Source organism: Bufo gargarizans, chromosome 11 (assembly GCF_014858855.1).
Source record: "Bufo gargarizans isolate SCDJY-AF-19 chromosome 11, ASM1485885v1, whole genome shotgun sequence".
NCBI lineage: Eukaryota > Metazoa > Chordata > Amphibia > Anura > Bufonidae > Bufo > Bufo gargarizans.
Genome location: NC_058090.1, coordinates 41102681 through 41124995, shown reverse-complemented (window position 1 = coordinate 41124995; position 22315 = coordinate 41102681). Strand labels below are relative to the sequence as shown.

The window sequence follows — 22315 nt, the reverse complement described above, 5'->3', positions numbered from 1 at the left end:
TTGCTATGTTACAGATAATACAACCAGATAACGGATGCAGATGGTTGTATTATCAGTAACGGAAGCGTTTTTGCTGAACCCTGCCGGATCCAGCAAAAACGCTAGTGTGAAAGTAGCCTAAAGTAACATGATGATAGCATGGACGTGTACACTGCAGGGTGTGGAGCGTGAAGCACAATACAAAAGACCAATATTTTAAAATATTTATTTCTCTCCAATCTCCACCCAGACGGCCAAAAGTGACAGAATTCACTGACATGGGATTAGTGTTCTGCTAAGACAAGTACTAACATGAAATAATCATCCTACAAAATGTATGATTGTGGTTGTCACCTGCACCCAGATATGGTACAGAATGCCTCTAGGAGTGAGGCATCTATTTTGAGGTGATCAGTTGAAGAATATAATAGGGAATTTCTTAAAATTGAGTTCCCCTTTTGAATAACATTGACTCTATCATTAAATGCAAACTCTAGCATCTGTGCCACATCTTACCGTAATTATCATTTTTAATTTTCACTTTTATTTCAGTATGTTTAACTTTGTACAATATGTGAACAAATTATCCTATAGATAATTGGAAACTGCCAACAAGAAGGCTGGCTGCTGTTAGGGTACGGCCACACGGTCAGGTTTCTGCATGCAGTTTTGGAAGCCACAATCAGGAGTGGATCATAAAAGGAGTGAAATCATAAAGGTCAGATACACCATCTCCACTTTTTTCAAATGTACTCTTGGTTTTGGCTCCCCAAACTGCATGCAGAAACCTGACCGTGTGTTCCTAGCCTTATTTTATCATTCAAAGGGGTTTTCCAGGATCCTGATATTGATGACCTATTCGGAGGATAGAAGTTGAAGAACAGCACCCACGGACCTCGTCGACCACACCGGAATGCACCGGCCCAACCACGACCGCAGATCCTCAGCAGTCCACAGATCAGCAATCAAAACACTGTCACGGCAGCATCTTCGGTTCCATCTTTATTTCTTGTACTAAAAAGTACACAACAGCAGCAACGTTTCAGCTACATGGTAGCCTTTTTCAAGCTAATAACAAGTGACTCTAACAATCTATATATATATAGTGAATGCAGTCCCTCCCCAAATGGTAGGAGACCAATCCAATGGGTGTCACACACCCCAAACACACCTGCATATAATCAGGCTAACCAATCCCTCATGTAACCTCCCATAGTAATAATCAAATGCATTAAAAGACAGCTGTGTCCACCTTAAAAAGAGGCGATGGCTCATCCTGGTGTCCACATGGAGAGAGCCGGGCTGCAGACTGGCGTTCCTCTCTCCCAACTGCGCATGTCTGACAGCTGATCACTGTGCGCGCCGCTCCTCAGCCGCACACCGCTCACGTCATGCCGCATCATCGCATTCCCATAGATAAGATAGTCATATCTGCCCCTGGCCATGCTATGTCTTAACTTTATGCCTTGCTGAACACCAAAGTGACTGGGGACAGCCAATCTGAAGATTCCCACCCGAAACTCAAGTTTATGTTGGGAATCAGAATTAGGAGAGACCCTTACAGAGGTTCAATGGAGGCGTTCCATACTTCTTTCTCATACGATCTCTATTTCGTGTAATCTGCAAGAACTCAATTATAAAATACTTACCAGATGGTATCGGACACCAGAGAAACTGCATCGCTTCTATCCCTCTGTTTCTGAGTTGTGTTGGAGATGCCTGGGCGCTAGGGGGACTATGACTCATATATGGTGGGAATGCCCGAAGCTTAACCCGCTATGGATAGATGTATTCAAGCTTCATAATTCCCTATTCCGTGCCGCTATAAATCCCTCCCCCTCCATCGCTCTTTTGTCTATTTTCCTGAGTCGGATCTCGCATATTCAAAAGGGAACATTACGGATTTTTATGTTGTCCATGAGACAAATACAGCGCAATTGGAAATCGACCGAGTGTTTGAGAAGGGTCACTTGGGCCTCTGCAATGGATGCGCTGATTCACAGAGAGGAGATGTGTGCCTCTGACCGCAACAAGATTCCAGCGTTTCTCAAGGGTTAGGAGCCATAGTCCAGGTTCAGAGCCTCTTCCTCGTTCTTGGTTTGAGTGACCTCTGGGGTTCTTCGTGATTCCCCTCCGTGAGATTGCTTAGCTATTCACTAGCTGTGTCCTATGATTTTCTCCCCCCTCCTCTTGTGTGTTGTCTTGTCTCTCCCTGTCTCTTTCATTGTCTGTCTAGATTCATTTGCCTTCACAGTCTATGTTAGAGGCCTTATCAAATCCTCTCTGGGTTTTGTCTCCTCTGACTTTTTGACCGTTTGTTGTTTAGCAGTATAAACTTACTGCTGTCTGCGATTGCATGAAGCATTGTAACTGTATAAGTGGTTTCTATACTGCTATCTGTGATGTTTCTTCTATAAATATAAAAGATAATAAAATCTTATTGAACCATAGATAAGATAGTCATGGGACTGTCACCCCCATATTTAGGCATACATAGTGTGTCAAAGCTGTCATATATGTATATATATCATCTTCCTACCGCCTATATATTTGTCAGCAGGATCCAGATATCTCCATGGGTCACTAGATGTCCGCCCCTTTAACAGTGACCTCCACAGCGGTCGCCCCTTTATTAGTGACCTCCACAGTACCCCGTCTCCTTAACAGTGATTTTCACAACACCCTGCCCCCTTAACAGTGGCCTCTACAGCAATCTGCCCCTTAACACTGACCTCCATAGCGGACAGTCCGCTTAATTGTGACCTCCACAGCAGCCTACCCCTAGGATGAACAGAGGTCCAGTTTTAGGCCAGACAGTCTGGCTTTCAGACTCTCTGTCCTCCGTCCGGCGCAGAGCTTTGTTTCCCCAATAGCCAGGGGCGTAGCTATAGGGGGTGCAGAGGTAGCAGTCGCTACCGGGCCCAGGAGCCTGAAGGGGCCCAAAAACCCTTGTGCCACATAAGACACTGGCATTATAGAAAGTGCATGCTGGTCTATTTACACCTCTGGCTAGAGGGAAGGGGTTAGGTCAAGAATTTGGCATGAGCGGGTGCCCTTTCAATGTTTGCCTCTGGCAGCAGGAAGGCTATGTGCTACCTTGCCCCTTGCCAACAAGCACTAAGGGAATGGGGGCCCAAGCTGAACTCTAGCACCAGGGCCCGTGAGCCTTTAGCTACACCCCTGCCAATAGCTGTTTTCTATCTTCTGAAAATCCAGTTTATTTGGTATGCAAATGAGCCAGTAAGGTGCCCAGAGGGGCATCAGTCTTGCAGGAAGGAGCCCAAGCATGCCTCCTGCTAGTGCCCAAGCCCGCCCTCATGCTGGGAGCAGGCAAAAGGGGGGGAAGAGATATATCTTGAATGTGATGTAGGAGGGGTGAGTGGACACATTGTGGCAGGAGGCTTGCCTGGGCTCCTTCCTGCAAGAATTATGCCCCTCTGGACACCTTACTGGCTCATAAAATAAAAAACATCTATTGCTGGAACAAAGGCACATCTGGAAATAAGGTACTAAGTGCTATTAGGCCATGGCTTTACTTCAATAGCGATTATCCTGGTGACAGATTTCCTTTAAAGCTGACCTACAGCAGTGAAGAAAAATGGCTGGGTTGTTATGGAAACCTGGTGTAAACTGTGTGTATGTGGAGACTAAGGGCCTGCGAGCTTCTGTTGGCTGATAAGGGTCATGTGACCAGGCTTCTATTGGCTAATGCATTTTTTGGGAATATCTCAGGAACGGTACGTTCTAGAGAGCTGAGACCTGTTCTAAAACCTTCCCGGACACCTGATGTACATGTGTGCCAAATTTCGTAATCGTAAATGCGATGGTGCGGATTTCTTTAGCGGACATACACACACATACAGTACAGACCAAAAGTTTGGACACACCTTCTCATTCAAAGAGTTTTCTTTATTTTCATGACTATGAAAATTGTAGATTCTCACTGAAGGCATCAAAACTAAGAATTAACACATGTGGAATTATATACATAACAAAAAAGTGTGAAACAACTGAAAATATGTCATATTCTAGGTTCTTCAAAGTAGCCACCTTTTGCTTTGATTACTGCTTTGCATACTCTTGGCATTCTCTTGATGAGCTTCAAGAGGTAGTCACCTGAAATGGTCTTCCAACAGTCTTGAAGGAGTTCCCAGAGATGCTTAGCACTTGTTGGCCCTTTTGCCTTCACTCTGCGGTCCAGCTCACCCCAAACCATCTCGATTGGGTTCAGGTCCTGTGACTGTGGAGGCCAGGTCATCTGGCGCAGCACCCCGTCACTCTCCTTCATGGTCAAATAGCCCTTACACAGCCTGGAGGTGGGTTTGGGGTCATTGTCCTGTTGAAAAATAAATGATGGTCCAACTAAACGCAAACCGGATGGAATAGCATGCCGCTGCAAGATGCTGTGGTAGCCATGCTGGTTCAGTATGCCTTCAATTTTGAATAAATCCCCAACAGTGTCACCAGCAAAGCACCATCACACCTCCTCCTCCATGCTTCACGGTGGGAACCAGGCATGTAGAGTCCATCCGTTCACCTTTTCTGCATCGCACAAAGACACGGTGGTTGGCAGTGGCGTACACACAATCCATGGGGCCCCTGTGCGAAACTGATCCATGGGCCCCCCCGCTGCCGCCCCCCCCCACTTCCCCGGGCAATAGGAGATTATGGGGCCCCTGTGTCCCCGCCCACCCTCAAGCCACACCCACACATAGCCCTACTTATATATCGCGCCCATACCTCTTACATCCAGTGACGTCTCCTTTGATGTACAGTAGATGTTCCCTTTCTTCATCTTCTCCATTCAGACCGGACCACCATGATGATTTCTTTCAGCCATCTCTCATCTCTGCAGAGTTTGACAGACAGACATCTTAGTTTCCTACCCCCATCAGACCCCCAGTCAGCCCCCATCAGACCTCAGATCAGCCCAAAGACCCCCAGTCAGCCCCCATCAGACCTCAGATCAGCCCAAAGACCCCTCCATCAGACCCCCCACTCAGCCACCAGATCAATCATCAGCCCAAAGACCCCCCAGTTATCCCCCATGCCCATCAGACCTCAGATCAGCCCAAAGACCCCCCATCAGCCACCAGATCCCGTCTGAGTCAATCATCAGCCCAAAGACCCCCCCAGTCACCCCCCATGCCCATCAGACCTCAGATCAGCCCGAAGACCCCCCACTCAGCCACCAGATCAATCATCAACCCAAAGACCCCCAGCCATCCCCCATGCCCATCAGACCTCACATCAGCCCAAAGACCCCCCCCCATCAGCCACCAGATCAATCAGCCGAATTGCCTTGCTTTGATGGGATTGCCAGATTGGGGCCTGGGCTGATTTGATCATCTGAGGGGTCTTTGAAAGCAAAGACCCCTCAGACGATCAGATCAGCCCAGGCCCCAATCTGGCAATCCCATCAAAGCAAGGCAGATGGCCCCTGGCAGATGACTGGGGGGGGGGGGGGGGGGGTAGGGTTTACAGTCACTGGCACTCGTCTCTGGCAGGAAAAGCCCGCAGCAACAGGGCACACTGAGGCCCCCAGCCCCCCAGGCAATCCCCCTGGCAGATAACCGGGGGGAAGGGTTTACAGACTACAGTCACTGGCACTCGTTTCTGGCAGAAAAAGCCCGCAACAGGGCACACTAAGGCCCCCAGGCATTCCCCCTGGCAGATGATGGGGGGGTTTGGGTAGGGTTTACAGTCACTGGCACTCGTCTCTGGCAGGAAAAGCCCGCAGCAACAGGGCACACTGAGGCCCCCCCCCCCTGGCAGGGGTCATCTGCCAGGGGGGATGCATGAGGAGCTGGGGGCCTAAGTGTGCCCTGTCGCTACGGCCCTGCAGGCTTTTCCTGCCAGAGATTGCCGCCGCTAAACCCCCCCGCGTCATCTACCACTCCAGGGGGGGTTCCTGGGAGCCTAGTGTGCCCTGCCGCTACCCCCTCCCCCCCAGGTCATCTGCCAGGGGGGGTGCCTGGGGGCCTAGTGTGCCCTGGTGCTGCTACCCCCCCCCCCCCGGTCATCTGCCAGGGGGGCTAGCAGTGTGCCCTCCTGCTGCTACCCCCCCCCCCCGGTCATCTGCCAGGGCCCAAGGGGGGGGGTGCCTGGGGGGGCTGGGGGCCTAGTGTGTCCTGCTGCTACCCCCCCCAGTCATCTGCCAGGGGGGCTGTAGTGTGCCCTCCTGCTGCTGCTACCCCCCCCCCCGGTCATCTGCCAGGGCCCAGGGGGGGGGGGGTGCCTGGGGGGGCTGGGGGCCTAGTGTGCCCTGCTGCTGCCGCTGCAACCATCCCCCCCCCCAGGGTCTGGTCCAGTCCGGTCCGGTCCGGGTCCGGTCCGCTCCCACCTCCCCCCCCTGGCTTTTACTTACCGACTGTCGCGTTACCGGCTGGCAGGGCAGAGGAACTTCAGCTCTTCTTCTGTTCTTCCGGTCGGCGAGATCCGGCGCGTGTTCCCGCGAGACCTGCACAGGAGTTCGCACAGGTCTCGTGGGAGTTCACGGGCCCGGCGCCGGCGCTGACGTGAGTGACCGCAGGAAGGAGGAGGGAGGAAGGAGGAGGGAGGAAGAAAGAAAGGAGGAGGAGCGAGGGCGGGCCCGGGGGGCAACTTATGTGACAGATGGACCATGGACGCCAGACTGAGACGCAGCTGCAGCAGGGGCCCCAGGGGTCTGCAGTCGGCCGGGCCCCCTGGGGTGCCGGGCCCGGTCGCAACTGCGACCCCTGCGACCCCTATATGTACGCCACTGGTGGTTGGAACCAAAGATCTCAAATTTGGACTCATCAGACCAAAGCACAGATTTCCACTGGTCTAATGTCCATTCCTTGTGTTCTTTAGCCCAAACAAGTCTCTTCTGCTTGTTGTCTGTCCTTAGCAGTGGTTTCCTAGCAGATATTCTACCATGAAGGCCTGATTCACACAGTCTCCTCTTAACAGTTGTTCTAGAGATGTGTCTGCTGCTAGAACTCTGTGTGGCATTGACCTGGTCTCTAATCTGAGCTGCTGTTAACCTGCGATTTCTGAGGCTGGTGACTCGGATGAACTTATCCTCCGCAGCAGAGGTGACTCTTGGTCTTCCTTTCCTGGGGCGGTCCGCATGTGAGCCAGTTTCTTTGTAGCGCTTGATCGTTTTTGTGACTGCACTTGGGACACTTTCAAAGTTTTCCCAATTTTTTCGGACTGACTGACCTTCATTTCTTAAAGTAATGATGGCCACTCGTTTTTCTTTACTTAGAATTTGTATTATGGCAAGAAAAAAACAGTTAACAGTCTATTCAGTAGGACTATCAGCTGTGTATCCACCTGACTTCTCCACAACGCAACTGATGGTCCCAACCCCATTTATAAGGCAAGAAATCCCACTTATTAAACCTGACAGGGCACACCTGTGAAGTGAAAACCATTTCAGGTGACTACCTCTTGAAGCTCATCAAGAGAATGCCAAGAGTGTGCAAAGCAGTAATCAAAGCAAAAGGTGGCTACTTTGAAGAACCTAGAATATGACATATTTTCAGTTGTTTCACACTTTTTTGTTATGCATATAATGCCACATGTGTTAATTCATAGTTTTGATGCCTTCGGTGTGAATCTACAATTTTCATAGGCATGAAAATAAAGAAAACTCTTTGAATGAGAAGGTGTGTCCAAACTTTTGGTCTGTACTGTACATACACTTTATATATTAGATGTTAATAAAGGTGTGAAGTCCTTTCCTAGCACAGTGGTTGTTTGCTTAGCTCCAGTGAAGATGCACAACATAAGACAAGTTTTCAATACCCATAGCGCATGGAGTACCCGAATTAAAATATTTCTGAATAATAGCAGGCTACATTGCTGTCAGTGAATAGAACCATTCTTGTTTACATCCAGAGGCTGAATTATATATTTTTTAATCCATCCTGCTGACATCCAGCTGTTACATGTGCAAAGGCAAAACTTTACATTTAACGAGCCGCACACCTGTGTGAGCCGCACATGATCAGGACAGGACACAAAACTGGAAAACGCCTTTAAGGTGGCAGGTATGTAATAATTAGTGCCTCGCACCATTTACTGTTTATAGCAACCTTTTTTTTTTTTTTTTTTTTTTTTTTTTTTTATAGGTGTCATTTTGGTACACTGGCAGAAGGCTAAAATAGCAGTATTCACTTGTATAGCGCTATGTTCACGTCTCTTTTCCACCGCCGCCATTGAGCGCCGTGTCCCCTGTTGCAGCGGTTGTGCCTTGTATCACAGCTCAGTTCCATTCCAATGGAGGTGACAGCCCGGCACAGAGTAGTCCCACAAAAGCCCTTTTAAGGCCTCATGTACTCGACCGTATATATTTTGCGGTACGCACACTCAGGTCTGCAAAATATGGATGTTAGGTGCGTGCATGCTGCATTTACCTAATAATGGCCGCACAGATGCACACGGGGCACGGATGATATCCGTGTTCTGTTTGCATTATTTCCGGCACCATAGAAACAATTTGGTGCACGTGTGATCTGCAAAAATGCAGATTGGGCGTGGACCAAAAATACGGTTGTGCGCACAAGCCCTAAAGGTAAGTTCAGGTTTGTCATTGGAAAATTTATTTTTAGATATCTATCTGTGTATCTGAAAAGTAGGGATGAGCGAATCGTCTTCGGATGAAACATCCGAAGCCAATTCGCATAAAACTGCGTTCTAATACTGTACGGAGCAGGAGCTCCGTACAGTATTAGATTGTATTGGCTCCGATGAGCCAAAGTTATTACTTCTCGAAGTCTCGCAAGACTTCGCATAATAACTTCAGAAACTTCCTGAATTCGGGTTCGGTTCCAAGGTACCACTGAAAAGGTTAAGGATTCACTAAGTTTGGGGAAATTTCTGGATTGTTTCTTTATACTGGAAGATCTGCTTGCTGGGACATAGCTGCTTGTGGAGCTGCAAGTTTAGAGCTCAGTGGGTGTCCCTCGTGAAGCGAGCTCTTCTCTGGCTGTTCCAGCCTGTGTGGCCGTGTCTGCTCTGTACATGTCATGTAAATCAGTTCATTTTTGCATCTTTGGCCAATGCTGAATACAAAACCCCCATTTTGGGGATAAACAGCCTAAATGTAGATTTATTCCAGCTTTCATGCAGCTCTTTCTGCCTTTTTATCCCCCTTCAATGCCGGGACTAAAAATCACTGCTGCACCACACCTGAGCTTGGCTGGAAGCAGTGTTGCAATGGGGTGCCTAGGGCCCACCTGGCTCAGGGGCCCACCGGGGGATTTACCTGTACCCCTGTGGACCAGACCGGGCTTGGCTGGAAGCCAGCACCTCTGATAAAGAGTTTATTCCATAAACCCTCGGAGACGGATTTATTTTTGATAACTGCAGTGAAGAAGGAAGTGAACAAAGTAATTCCAATGAAAACGGAAGCAGTTTTCGGTGCAATAACTATTGGCCAATAATGCAGAATTGCTACAATAATTTTTGAACTTATTACTACCTCGTTCTAAGTAGACGTGAAACCTGAAATTTGGCTTAGTTGTGAAACAGCTTTTTAGCAATCCTTTGGCAGTGAAGTTGTTTAGCTTGGGATGGTTTATGTGTATGAATAGTTATAATAACAATGATCCGAAGATGACGAGGAAGGCAAGGAAGAGGAGAACGATAATAATACAAAAATACAAGGGGGACATTTACTAAGACTAGCGATTTAGACGCCGGTCTTAGTCCATGTCCGCTGCAGCTCGGCTACTTTCACACTTGCGTCGTTGTTTTCCGGTATTGAGATCCGGCAGAGGATCTCAATACCGGAAAAAAACTGTTCCGTTTTGTCCCCATGCATTCTAAATTTCTGTCTTCCGTTCCGGCAGCACTGCATTTTGTGGCCGGACATAAAACCGTTGCAAGCTGCGGTCTTGTGTCCAGTCATAAAAACGGATCTGGTAGTGAAAATAATGTAAGTCAATTTTAGGAGCCTAAAAAAACAGATCCTTCACCCATTGACTTTCAATGTGTGTAGTGATGGATTCGTTTTTTTTCCATTTTGATTTCACACAACCGCATCCTAACGGAACGGATGCATCCTGATGTGCAAAATCAAAACTGGTCCGTTTAATTGCAGTATTGAGATCTGAATACCGTAATTAACAACACAAGTGTGAAAGTAGCCAAAGTTATGTAGAGGCACCGTCTCAATTAATGCTGTGGATTTCTACCATGGATTTGACCCTTTGCAATGCATGGAGTGAATTGTGCAACAAATCCACACTAAGCATTAGGCAAGATTTTGAAAAAACTTAGAAGGATATTGACGATGGGTTACACGTATGAAATTAGGTCAGGAGAGAAGTGAAATTAACGTGCTTACTTAAAAACGATACCTTTATTTAATGAATGGGTATGAGTGAGATTAACGATGTGCTCAGGTGATATAATATATTTGACAAAGAACCTCCTATTATAGATAGGATAGGTAATAAGTATATGAATCACTAGAGGGTTGGGGGTGGTAATAGGTAAATCTGTGGGAAAAGGTTCTTTCCCTAGATAACCCTATGGATATAGTGTCCTGAAGCACAGGGATGTCCCCTGATGGTGGGGACACCCTGCCCCCGTACCTAAGCCTCGATATGGCCCTAGTGACGCCCTACTTACAAAGCTGGATTGAAAAATAATAATCCACAGAAGAAAACAAAAAGAATTAGTCTTTAAATAAAAACCTAGGCAGCAGGCGTAAATGTGATAAAATAACAAAATAAAAACCCATACTCCCCCTTTTCGCCCCTGTTGCTTCCAGCTTTGTGCTCTAGTCCTTCCCTCCGGTGTTTGTTTTCCCGGCTGCAGCAATGATGTTCCTTACATACCACATCACCTCTGCTGCCAATCACTGGCCTCAGCAGTCATGTCTGGTATACTGCTGAGGCCAGTGATTGGCTGCATGGTGACCTGGTGTGTTCTGCTGATCTGCTGTTTGAGGAAGCTGCAGAGCGCTCCAAAGCCCCAGTAAGCGCCATGCAGCCTCCTCACAGCTTACTAAGCCCAGCACCATTCAATGGAGAGTGGCTGTGCCTGGTATTGCAGCCTAGCCCTGTTGACTTAAATGGGACTGAGCTGCACCTTAGCCACGTGACTGATGAACTTGACATGGCCTAGGAAGAGGCCTAAGCTCTCACGGTGCACCACGGCCTCCTCATACAGCCGATCGGCAGGGTTGGGCACATGCCAATATAGGTCATCAATATCAAAATCCCGGAGAGCTCCTTTAAATTCAACCTGCCTGCAGAGTGCAGCCACAACTTATTGGAGCTTCCTGCATGGTGCTTATACATGGAGCTCCTAGTGCTTCCGGAATTTTATCATTTATCACTATGTCTGCGATTTGGAAAATTAATCGGAACAAAGTCTTTTGACCTCCTTTTACAAGTTATATAAATCTATTCAATATGAAAATGCTGCTAAAATCAAATTATCATATTATGGAGGAATTGTATTATTTAATTTGTGCTAGAATTCTGTCGGAAAATATTAGCATACCCTTTTTTGACGCAAAACCTTTTACGCCACTTTTGTGATTTTATGGCACTCTTGCCAAAAGTGGGCATGGTTAGCTGCGCTAATTAATTATGCTGCATTTATCAACTGTGATTATTTTTTTTTAAAGGGATTCTGTCACCTGCTTTTACCATTTTAAGCTGGCACCATCGCTATGTTCACTAAAGTACCTTATTTCCAGGACTCTTCTTTTTACTTAATTTCGTTTAGTAGTTTTGATGTAAAAGCGATTTTAATGTTATGCTAATTAGGGTCCAAGGTGCCCAGAGGGGCGTTTTTCTCACTCTCCGGTGCCCAGTGACGCCCCCCTGCAGTGCCCAAGAACGCCTCCTGATCGTCAAATAACCTCCCACAGCCCGGCAAACGGTTCCGCCCCCTCCCCACGTCATAGTGTACCTTATAGAAATGCCCCGTCCTTCTTCCTGTCTGCGGCCAGAAAACTCGCGCAGGCGCAGTACCGCCTGCGCGATCATCAACCTCCTGAGGGCAACAGCGCTCAGGTCACATCACTAAGCTCGGCGCATGCTCAGTGAGACTTTTGAGGCTGTTGCCCTCAGGAGGTTGATGATCGCGCAGGCCGCAGGCGGTACTGTGCCTGCGCGAGTTTTCTGGCCGCTGACAGGAAGAAGGACGGGGCATTTCTAGAAGGTGGACTATGACGTGGGGAGGGGGCGGAACCGTATGCCGGGCTGTGGGAGGTTATTTGAGGATCAGGAGGCGTTCTTGGGCACCGCAGGGGGGCATCACTGGGCACCGGAGAGTGAGAAAAACGCCCCTCTGGGCACCTTGGAGCCTCATTAGCATAACATAAAAAGCGCTTTTATATCAAAACTACTAAACGAAATAAAGTAAGAAGAAGGGAATAAGGTACTTTAGTGAACATAGCGATGGTGCCAGCTTAAAATGGTAAAAGCAGGTGACAGATTCCCTTTAAGTCACAAAAAAGGTGAAATCCTACTCTAGTACGGGATAAAGAAATGCCAAATTTATCAAGTAATGTGCCACTTTGATCAATTTGAGGCAAGTTAGTTTGATACATAATGTTTTACTTTGCTATCTCTCACGAAGGTTTGGCTGGAGGCCACTTATACGCCCACACAACGCCTCCACCCTTACATATGTTACATGTATAGAATACAGGCTCGAGTGTTCCTTCCCTGTGTGGTGTCACAGGTTTGGAATGGCCTGGGTGTCATCACTGACACAAGGAAGATGGGACAAAGTAAAACAATTACGATGGGAGGGATTTCTGTGATACTGTGTAAAATGACATTCAGTTATGAGACATCAAGACAGAGGAGCTTACTGAGGTTCCTGACGTGTATGGGACGTGAACTGCGTTAGGATGAATACAGTATCTCCTTCTACATTCTACAAGGTGAGCAAAATGTATACCTCGTTCTTAGCGTCTGTGACATGATGAACTATATGGGTTAAATTCTAGGTAGATTCAGCTTTCTATATGTTATAATCTGTCTCAGATAAAGTTGGGAGATGTCAACTCTTATACCGGTGGTCCATGCCTGCTGGTGTATCTCCTCTCCTGGAATGCTCACTCCTTCCAGCCTCTTCATCCTCTGTCAATCTGTCCTCTTGGTACTATGCATTGGTGTCTCTTGATCTGCCTGGCTTACCTGTCACTGGAACGGAGACTACTCCAGGAGACATCAGCCTGGTGGTTCCCCTGCAGCAGAAACCAGATCATGTATAGGGGTGAAGGTGTGAAGACCAGGGCGGCCACTTGGATAACACCCTTATGATTAGCCCTGAGCCAAATCTGTTTATTGACACAGAAGGTCCATACACAGAAGGTCCATACCCATTGTGTTACCCCATTAGTAGGGGGTCCATGTGTCCAGATTTCCAAATTTTTAAAAAAAATACAGTGATCCGAACCCTCTGGAGTTAGAGATTTCCTTCCCTTTACATCTCAGAAATCATATCCCCTCGGTGTAAAGTTTGCATGTAGTTTCAGTTTTTTTTGGACTCTCAGCTCAGTGATTTAATATTTGAACGGGATATAAAATGTCACCATTGCCCTTCATATCTAGTATTTCACTATGTAAATTCTTAATAAATATATGAACATTGACTTTAAATAATACAGGTGACTGTATAAGACGGAAATTAAGGAATATGTGAATAGTGGGGGTACACAATGGAGAAAAAAGTAAAATTTGTGTAAATACCGTAGTACAGTAGGATGAAGCAGGTCATTGTTAATGCTACAGTTATAGTATTTGACACGTCTGATATTGGGCTATGCTTGCTAATAGTGTGTGGCATATAGGATGTTGCAAGACGACATGGTGCATAGGCAGTGTGTATACTGGTAAGTGTGTCACCTAGCTGTCTCCATAGCCTTATGTGGTTATCCAATCTGGACAACCTCCATGCATATACTATATCATGGCATAAGGATATCATCGAGGGGATAGTCATACTCAGGACCCACTCTATAAGCTACAGTGGAGAACGGGTAGAAAGAGCGGACCCCGCTCATAAACCTGAAGTGACTATAAACTTCACCAATCAAAGCCGCTTATCTTGGCGCCTATGCGATTGCCATGATGGCTTCTTTCTAAGAAGTCGTTGTCTAGTTGGAAGAACCTCTTTAAGGCTTCGTACACACGACTGTATTTGTTTTGCGGCCTTCAAACTGCGAATCTGCAAAATACGGATACGGTCCATGTTCTTCCTACATTTTCCACAGGCCCCATTGCCAAAATGTCTATCCTTGTCCACAAAATGGACAAGAATAAGACATGGTCTCTTTTTTTTTTTTGCAGGGCAGGCATATGGATTGAAATGAATAGGTCCACATCTAATCCGCCAAAAATGTGGATCGGATGCAATAAAAAAATACGGACGTGTGCATGAGGCCTAACATACGTACAGTTTTATTTAAATTTTTTTTACATGATTTGCCATTTAGTAATGCTTTATATCATATGATCCTGTTTCCATTACTAATGGTGTCTATATATGAGTGTGTTAGTGGAAGTATTTACGTGGCCAAAAGTATTTTACAGCCCTTGTAATTAGTAGGTTTGCTCATTTTAGTCACTCTGATTGCTAATAGAAGGTGTGTAAACTGTAGCGTGCTATTATATCACAAACTTTAGCGGATAGATGGTCCTTAAAGCTTAGCTGCTTGCAATGTGGTACTGTCATAGTTTGTCAATGTCAGCCCCCTTCTCATCTGTTAATGATGCTATTGAGAACTGGTAACTGCATGGAGTACCAACCTCCTACCTTGTGAAGCAATAGTCCAGACATATGCATATAGAATAGACCGCGGATCAGCAACCTCCGGCACTCCAGCTGTTCAGAAACTACAACTCCCAGAATTCTTTATTCCGTTCTGTGGGAGTTAGAAGAACAGCCGAGCATGTTTGCATGCTGGGAGTTGTAGTTTCACAGCAGCTGGAGTGCCGAAGGTTGCTGATCCCTGGAATAGACAGCTAAGACCAATAGCACTTCACCGTCATGTGTTCATCAGCACTAGAATTCTTCATCAAGAACCTTTTGGATTGGGTCTCCATAGTCAAGCTCATGCACACAAGTCTATGGGCTGTGCACGATGCCAACTCTGGATCAGCGGAAACCTGTCCTGTTCCAGTGCTGAATCAGGTTGTGCAATCTGACAGTATGATGGATGTGTCTGGATTTGGCAGGCGCTAGGGGAATATTTTGAGCCAAATGTGTAGCGTGCAAAGGATGGTGCTGTCACGGACGGTGTACAGGAAACAAGGCAAAGCAACATGTATAAATGACTCACTGGATCCAAAAGCTAAGGAACCAAGGGAGACCCCTGCAGAAGACCTGGCACTTTCCCTGGCTGCTCAGCCTATGCAAAGATCCTAATGGTGGAGATTTGCATATCCACGAACCTTGACTATAAAGCCCTGAGCACCCTACAATAGTGAGGGGACACGACCACCGGCTCCCTACACAAGATATGGAGGGAGTCAGGGTCACCTGAGATCCAGCAAACAGAAAATAACAGATAAAGTTACAACACTTAGCTTTGAAGCAAACAGGAGAACAAAGTCAGCATGCACACACACTCCAGGAAGAAGTATAAGCCGCCCAGAAAAGCATTCTGGGGAGGAATTTAAAGGGAAGCAATTAGTCCAACACATGACAGCTGAGAGAGGCTAACGAGAGGAGGAACTGAATACCACAACACAAAAACTCAAGGAGGAGGTTCTGAAAGGCCTCTGTCAGAGCTTCTCAGCTGTCTGGTTGTGACAGTACCCCTCCCTCTACGAGTGGACTCCGGACACTCAGAACCCACCTTCTCAGGATGGGACCTATGGAAAGCCCTGATGAGACGAGAGGCCTTAATGTCCTGCACTGGGACCCACATCCTCTCCTCAGGACCATACCCCTCCCAATGAACAAGGTACTGAAGAGAACCGCGGACAAGACGAGAATCCACAATCCTAGAGACCTGAAATTCAAGATTCCCATCAACCATAATCGGAGGAGGAGGCAAAGGCGAGGGTACAATGGGTTGAAGATAAGGTTTCAATAAGGACTTATGAAAAACATTATGGATCTTCCAAGTCTGAGGAAGATCAAGACGGTATGCAACAGGATTGATGACAGACAGGATTTTGTAAGGCCCAATAAACCTAGGACCCAACTTCCAGGAGGGAACCTTCAATTTGATATTCTTGGTAGACAACCACACCAGATCACCAACATTCAGGTCCTGACCAAGCACACGTCTCTTATCTGCCACACGCTTATATCTCTCACTCATGCTCTTTAGATTATCCTGAATCTTTTGCCAAATAGATGACAAAGAGGAGGAGAATCTGTCCTCATCAGGTAAACCAGAAGACCCCTCTCCCGAGAAAGTCCCAAACTGCGGATGAAACCCATATGCACCAAAAAATGGTGACTTATCAGAGGACTCCTGACGACGGTTATTTAGAGCAAACTCAGCAAGGGACAAAAAAGAACACCAATCCTCTTGATTCTCCGCCACAAAACAGCGCAGATATGTCTCCAGATTCTGATTGACGCGCTCTGTCTGGCCATTCGACTGCGGGTGGAAAGCAGAAGAGAATGACAACCGAACCCCCAAGCGAGAACAGAAAGCCTTCCAGAATCTGGAAACAAACTGCGTGCCCCTATCAGAGACTATGTCTGAAGGAATACCGTGCAATTTGACAATGTGATCAATAAATGCCTGCGCCAGCGTCTTAGCATTGGGCAAACCAGGAAAAGGGATGAAATGCACCATTTTGCTAAAACGGTCCACCACCACCAGAATCACGGTCTTCCCCGAGGAACGAGGCAGGTCCGTTATGAAGTCCATGGACAGATGTGTCCAAGGACGGGAAGGAATGGGTAAGGGAAGGAGAGGACCTGATGGCCGTGAATGAGGGACTTTGGCACGAGCGCAAGTCTCGCAGGCTGCCACAAAACCCTCAACCGACTTACGAAGCGCAGGCCACCAGAATCTCCAGAGCGATGAGATCCAGTGTGGCTCTTACCCCCGGGTGCCCAGCAAGGACCGTATCGTGGTGTTCTTTAAAAATCTTGTGTCTTAAAGCGAGAGGCACAAACAACCTCCCAGGAGGACAAAGATCAGGAGCCTCTGACTGGGCTGCCTGCACCTCTGCCTCCAATTCAGGAAAAAGAGCAGAGACCACCACACCTTCAGCCAAAATGGGACCCGGGTCTTCAAAATTCCCGCCTCCCTGAAAACAACGTGACAGGGCATCTGCCTTCACATTCTTAACTCCAGGGCGGAACGTGACAACAAAATTAAACCTAGAAAAGAACAAATACCATCTGGCCTGTCTCGGGTTCAGATGCTTGGCTGACTCCAAGTAGGCCAGATTTTTATGGTCAGTAAATACGGTAATAGGGTGTCTGGCTCCCTCTAGCCAATGGCGCCATTCCTCAAAAGCCAACTTGATGGCTAACAATTCCCTATCTCCCACATCGTAATTTCTCTCTGCGGAGGAGAGTTTTCTTGAGAAAAAGGCACACGGTCGCCAATTGGCAGGAGAGGAACCCTGAGACAAGACCGCCCCCACACCCACCTCAGAAGCATCAACCTCAACTATGAAGGGTAAAGAAACATCAGGTTGCACCAAGATGGGAGCGGAAGCAAAACTCTCCTTGATATCAGAAAAAGCCTTACGCGCCTCTACTGACCAAGAAGAAAAATCTACCCCCTTTCTGGTCATATCAGTGAGTGGTTTAACAATAGAAGAATAATTCAAAATGAACTTCCTGTAATAATTGGCAAAGCCCAAAAAACGCATCAGCGCCTTCTGATTCTCAGGAAGCTCCCACTCAAGCACAGCGCGGACCTTCTCGGGGTCCATGCGAAAACCAGAAGCGGAGAGAAGAAACCCCAGAAATTGAATTTCTGGAACCGCAAACACACATTTTTCCAGTTTCGCATATAATTTATTCTCCCGCAGGATGAGCAAGACCTGACGTAAATGTTCCTTATGAGTTTTGAAATCGGGAGAAAAAAATCAAAATGTCATCCAAATACACCAATACAAATTTTCCCATCAAATGATAAAAAATGCTGTTCACGAAATGCTGAAAAACGGCTGGGGCATTCATCAAACCAAAAGGCATAACCAAATTTTCAAAATGGCCCTCAGGGGTATTGAAGGCCGTCTTCCATTCATCCCCTTCTCTGACCCTGACCAGGTTGTATGCCCCTCTTAGATCTAATTTGGAAAAGACTTTAGCCCCAACAACCTGGTTAAACAGGTCCGGGATCAGAGGAAGCGGATAAGGGTCACGAATTGTGATATTGTTCAGCTCCCTGAAATCCAGACAAGGTCTTAAAGAACCATCTTTTTTCTTAACAAAGAAAAAACCAGCGGCAACAGGTGACTTCGAGGGTCGTATGTGTCCCTTTCTCAGACTCTGAGATATAAGCACGCATAGCGATCCTCTCAGGTTGGGAAAGATTGTATAAACGAGATTTAGGCAGCTTGGCGTCTGGGATGAGATTAATAGGGCAATCGTACTCCCTGTGCGGGGGCAAATCCTGAACTCCACTCTCAGAGAAGACATCCGAAAATTCAGAGAGAAAAGATGGTACACAGTCTTAGTAGCAACCTCAGAAACAGATGTCATGAGGCAATTCTCTCTGCAAAAGTCACTCCAACCATTTATTTGCCTCGCTTGCCAATCAATGGTGGGGTTATGCTTAGTGAGCCAGGGCAGCCCCAACACCAGAGGGGTAGGTAAAACTCTAAGAACGAAACATGACACATCCTCAACATGAGCATCACTCACAATTAAACGGATATTGTGAACTATGCCCTTTAATGATTTTTGAGAAAGTGGAGCGGAATCGATAGCAAAAACAGGAATATCCTTTCCCAAAGTGCGCACCTGGAAACCATGAGTTATCGCAAATTGATTATCAATGAGATTGACCGCTGCTCCACTATCCACAAAAATCTCACAAAAAATGTTCTTGCTCTCTAGCGCCACCCTAGCCGGCAGGACAAAACAGGAACTACAAGCAAATGGAAAACCTCCAATTTCCGCCTCAACCCTGCCAATAGTAACAGACGGAACATTTTTAAAAGTTTTTCCTGTTTGTTTCTTTATTACTCCCAGAAAACTGCCTGAATCTCCTAGAGGGACAAATATTTGCCAAATGATTTATACCTCCACAACAAAAACAAACCCTCCCATGCGAGCTGAATCTTCTATTGTAAGAAGCAATCAACCCCAGCTGCATGGGCTCCTGCTCAAAAGGGGCTGACAGTGACCTGAGACCCCTGCGCACAGAATGGGACCGCTGCACATGTCCTGGGACCTGAGTATGACAGGAAGGAGAGATCTCTCCTCTCTCTCTAAGACGCCTGTCAATACGAACGGCCTGAGACATAGCAGAGTCCAAAGAAATAGGCCTCTCATGAAAGGCAAATGCATCTTTCAATCCCTCTGAAAGACCATGGCAAAATTGACTTCGGAGCGCAGCATCATTCCAACCAGTATCAACTGCCCATCTCCGAAATTCTGAGCAGTACATTTCTGCGGATTGTTTACCCTGGCATAATAGACGTAGTTTAGACTCAGCCAGAGCAATACGATCCGGATCATCATATATCTGACCCAGGGCTAAAAATAATTCATCCACTGAACGGAGAGGCCGTGCCCCCTCCGGCAGCGAAAAGGCCCAGGACTGAGCGTTACCTCTGAGCAGCGATATAATGATCCCCACCCTCCGTTCCTCATCACCAGAGGAGTGGGGAAGAAGGCGAAAATGGAGTTTGCAAGCCTCTCTAAAACGCACAAAATTCTCACTACCCCCGGAGAACGTATCTGGGAGCGAGATCTTAGGCTCAGAACAAACTCCATGAACGCAAGCTGAACCGGTCACTTGAAGCTGAGAAAAAGTCTTACGGAGATCAGCTACCTCCAATGAAAGACCCTGGAAGCGTTCAGCCAAAAGTGAAACCGGATCCATGCTTGAGACGGTTATGGCGGCTTATAATGTCACGGACGGTGTACAGGAAACAAGGCAAAGCAACATGTATAAATGACTCGCTGGATCCAAAAGCTAAGGAACCAAGGGAGACCCCTGCAGAAGACCTGGCACTTTCCCTGGCTGCTCAGCCTATGCAAAGATCCTAATGGTGGAGATTTGCATATCCACGAACCTTGACTATAAAGCCCTGAGCACCCTACAATAGTGAGGGGACACGACCACCGGCTCCCTACACAAGATACGGAGGGAGTCAGGGTCACCTGAGATCCAGCAAACAGTAAATAACAGATAAAGTTACAACACTTAGCTTTGAAGCAAACAGGAGAACAAAGTCAGCATGCACACACACTCCAGGAAGTAGTATAAGCCGCCCAGAAAAGCATTCTGGGGAGGAATTTAAAGGGAAGCAATTAGTCCAACACATGACAGCTGAGAGAGGCTAACGAGAGGAGGAACTGAATACCACAACACAGAAACTCAAGGAGGAGGTTCTGAAAGGCCTCTGTCAGAGCTTCTCAGCTGTCTGGTTGTGACAGGTGCATGTTGGTGTAGATAAACTTGACTCACCTGCACAGAACTCTCACCATGACTGAACCATGATTGAACCATGATTGAGAGTCAGGCCTTCTATAACCCAACATTAAGACAGATTTCACCAAAGGTCTTGTTTGAATTGGGGGGTGGGTAGAACTCTTATTTTACCAGATAGGAGAAAATATATAGATGTGATGTCTCCTTGCTCAGAAGACCCTTCTTTGAGTCAGAGAGGAGAGCCGCTAACAAGCAGCCAGGGAAAATGGCTGTCTATGGTTTCACCAAAGGCGTTGTCTGTGAGAAGACACGGCATTTGTAAGATGTTTTCCACACCCAGCACTGGCCCTACGCATGACCTTAGTGCACACCAGATATTTTTGTAAGTAAGCTAGTGACTCCAATGGAGGCTCCAAACAGAGCTTCTGATGGCAGTGTGAACAGATGTGTGATAACTGCAACAATGACTCGGTGATGTAAACTTGTATTCTTTTCCTGTTGTAAACTGTAACGATGTATAATTAGTTACAACCATTGTTCACATTTCAGACATAGATTACATGTGTACTGACCACTTATATCTGTGTATTTAGTGTCATCTGCAGAGTAGACATGTGCCATAATGTATTCCTCACTTCTCTTGTCACCTGCCCATAAAAGAATATAAGGGACTGTTGTAATATTATTTTCTGCTTATAATCATAGTATACATTAAGAATAATTGTTTCACAAGACCAGACTCCATGTATGAGTCACAAACCTGTATCTCTGGTCACTGTCATACCGCTTAATGGTAGATTTATGGAATAAAAAGAGGGGTGTTAAAGATTTAAAAAAATCCTATGTGCAGTGGTTTTGTTTTTGTTGTTCTCCCCATTGAAATAAGGAAGGACTGAAGAAGAAATATGATAGCCATAGCAAAAGGGGCTCGAAAACACACAAGTAGCACAGAAACATAAAAAAGTTTTGTAAATTTAATTTAAATGTGGAGGAGGGGTGCATTTCAACACCCGAGCTTTCTAAAATGTTTTCGTTTCTCTTTAAATATGTATTCTGTTATTCCTATTCATTAAAGGGGTTGTCTCGTGTGAGACATTGGTGGTCAAAAGTGGTCTAAAGAAGGACAACTGGTAGCCAAGGCTAATGCTTTCTGATTGTCAACTGCTGAAAGTGCCTACAGTGGACATGTGCTATTCTAAACTGGACCATGGAGTGGTAGAAGATGGTGGTCTAGTCTAATAAATTATGTTTTTCTTTATATCATGTGCATGGCCGTGTGTGGGGAAGAGATGGCACCAAGATGCACCATAGGAAAAAGATGGTGCCTTGTGCAAAGTTCTGCTGGAAAATCTTGGTTCTTGGCATTCATGTGGATATAACTTTGACAGTACACAAGTACAGCCCTTCCTGGCACCGGTATTCCGTAATGGCAGCAGGATAATGCACCTGTCACACTGTAAAATTTTTTTTTCGGAAATGGCTTAAAGAACATGACAAAGAGTTCAAGGTGTTGACTTGGCCTCCAAATTCTCCAGATTCCAATCTCATTGAGCATCTGTACGATGTGCTGGTAAATAAGACTGATGAATGGAGGCGGAACGGAGGCAAACTGATGCATTCTGAGCGGATCCTTTTCCATTCAGAATGCATTAGGGCAAAACTGATCCGCTTTGGACCGCTTGTGAGAGCCCTGAACGGATCTCACAAACAGAAAGCCAAAACGCCAGTGTGAAAGTAGCCTAAATTATCAGCTACTTTCAGAACACAGGAAAGCCCATGCACAGATGATACATTGCACTCATCTGA

At 46.6% G+C, this 22315-nt stretch overlaps 1 protein-coding gene across 1 annotated transcript in view; it reads left to right on the top strand.

The window, feature by feature from the left end:
- Positions 1-12670: 12670 nt before the first annotated feature.
- LOC122921592 (cytosolic phospholipase A2 epsilon-like) overlaps positions 12671-22315 on the top strand; it is a 61099-nt gene continuing 51454 nt past the window's right edge. The window contains exon 1 of the mRNA XM_044271684.1: positions 12671-12859. Within this exon, the coding sequence (XP_044127619.1) occupies positions 12827-12859 (33 nt within the window). The 5' untranslated portion in view covers positions 12671-12826. The remainder of the gene's footprint in view (positions 12860-22315) is intronic.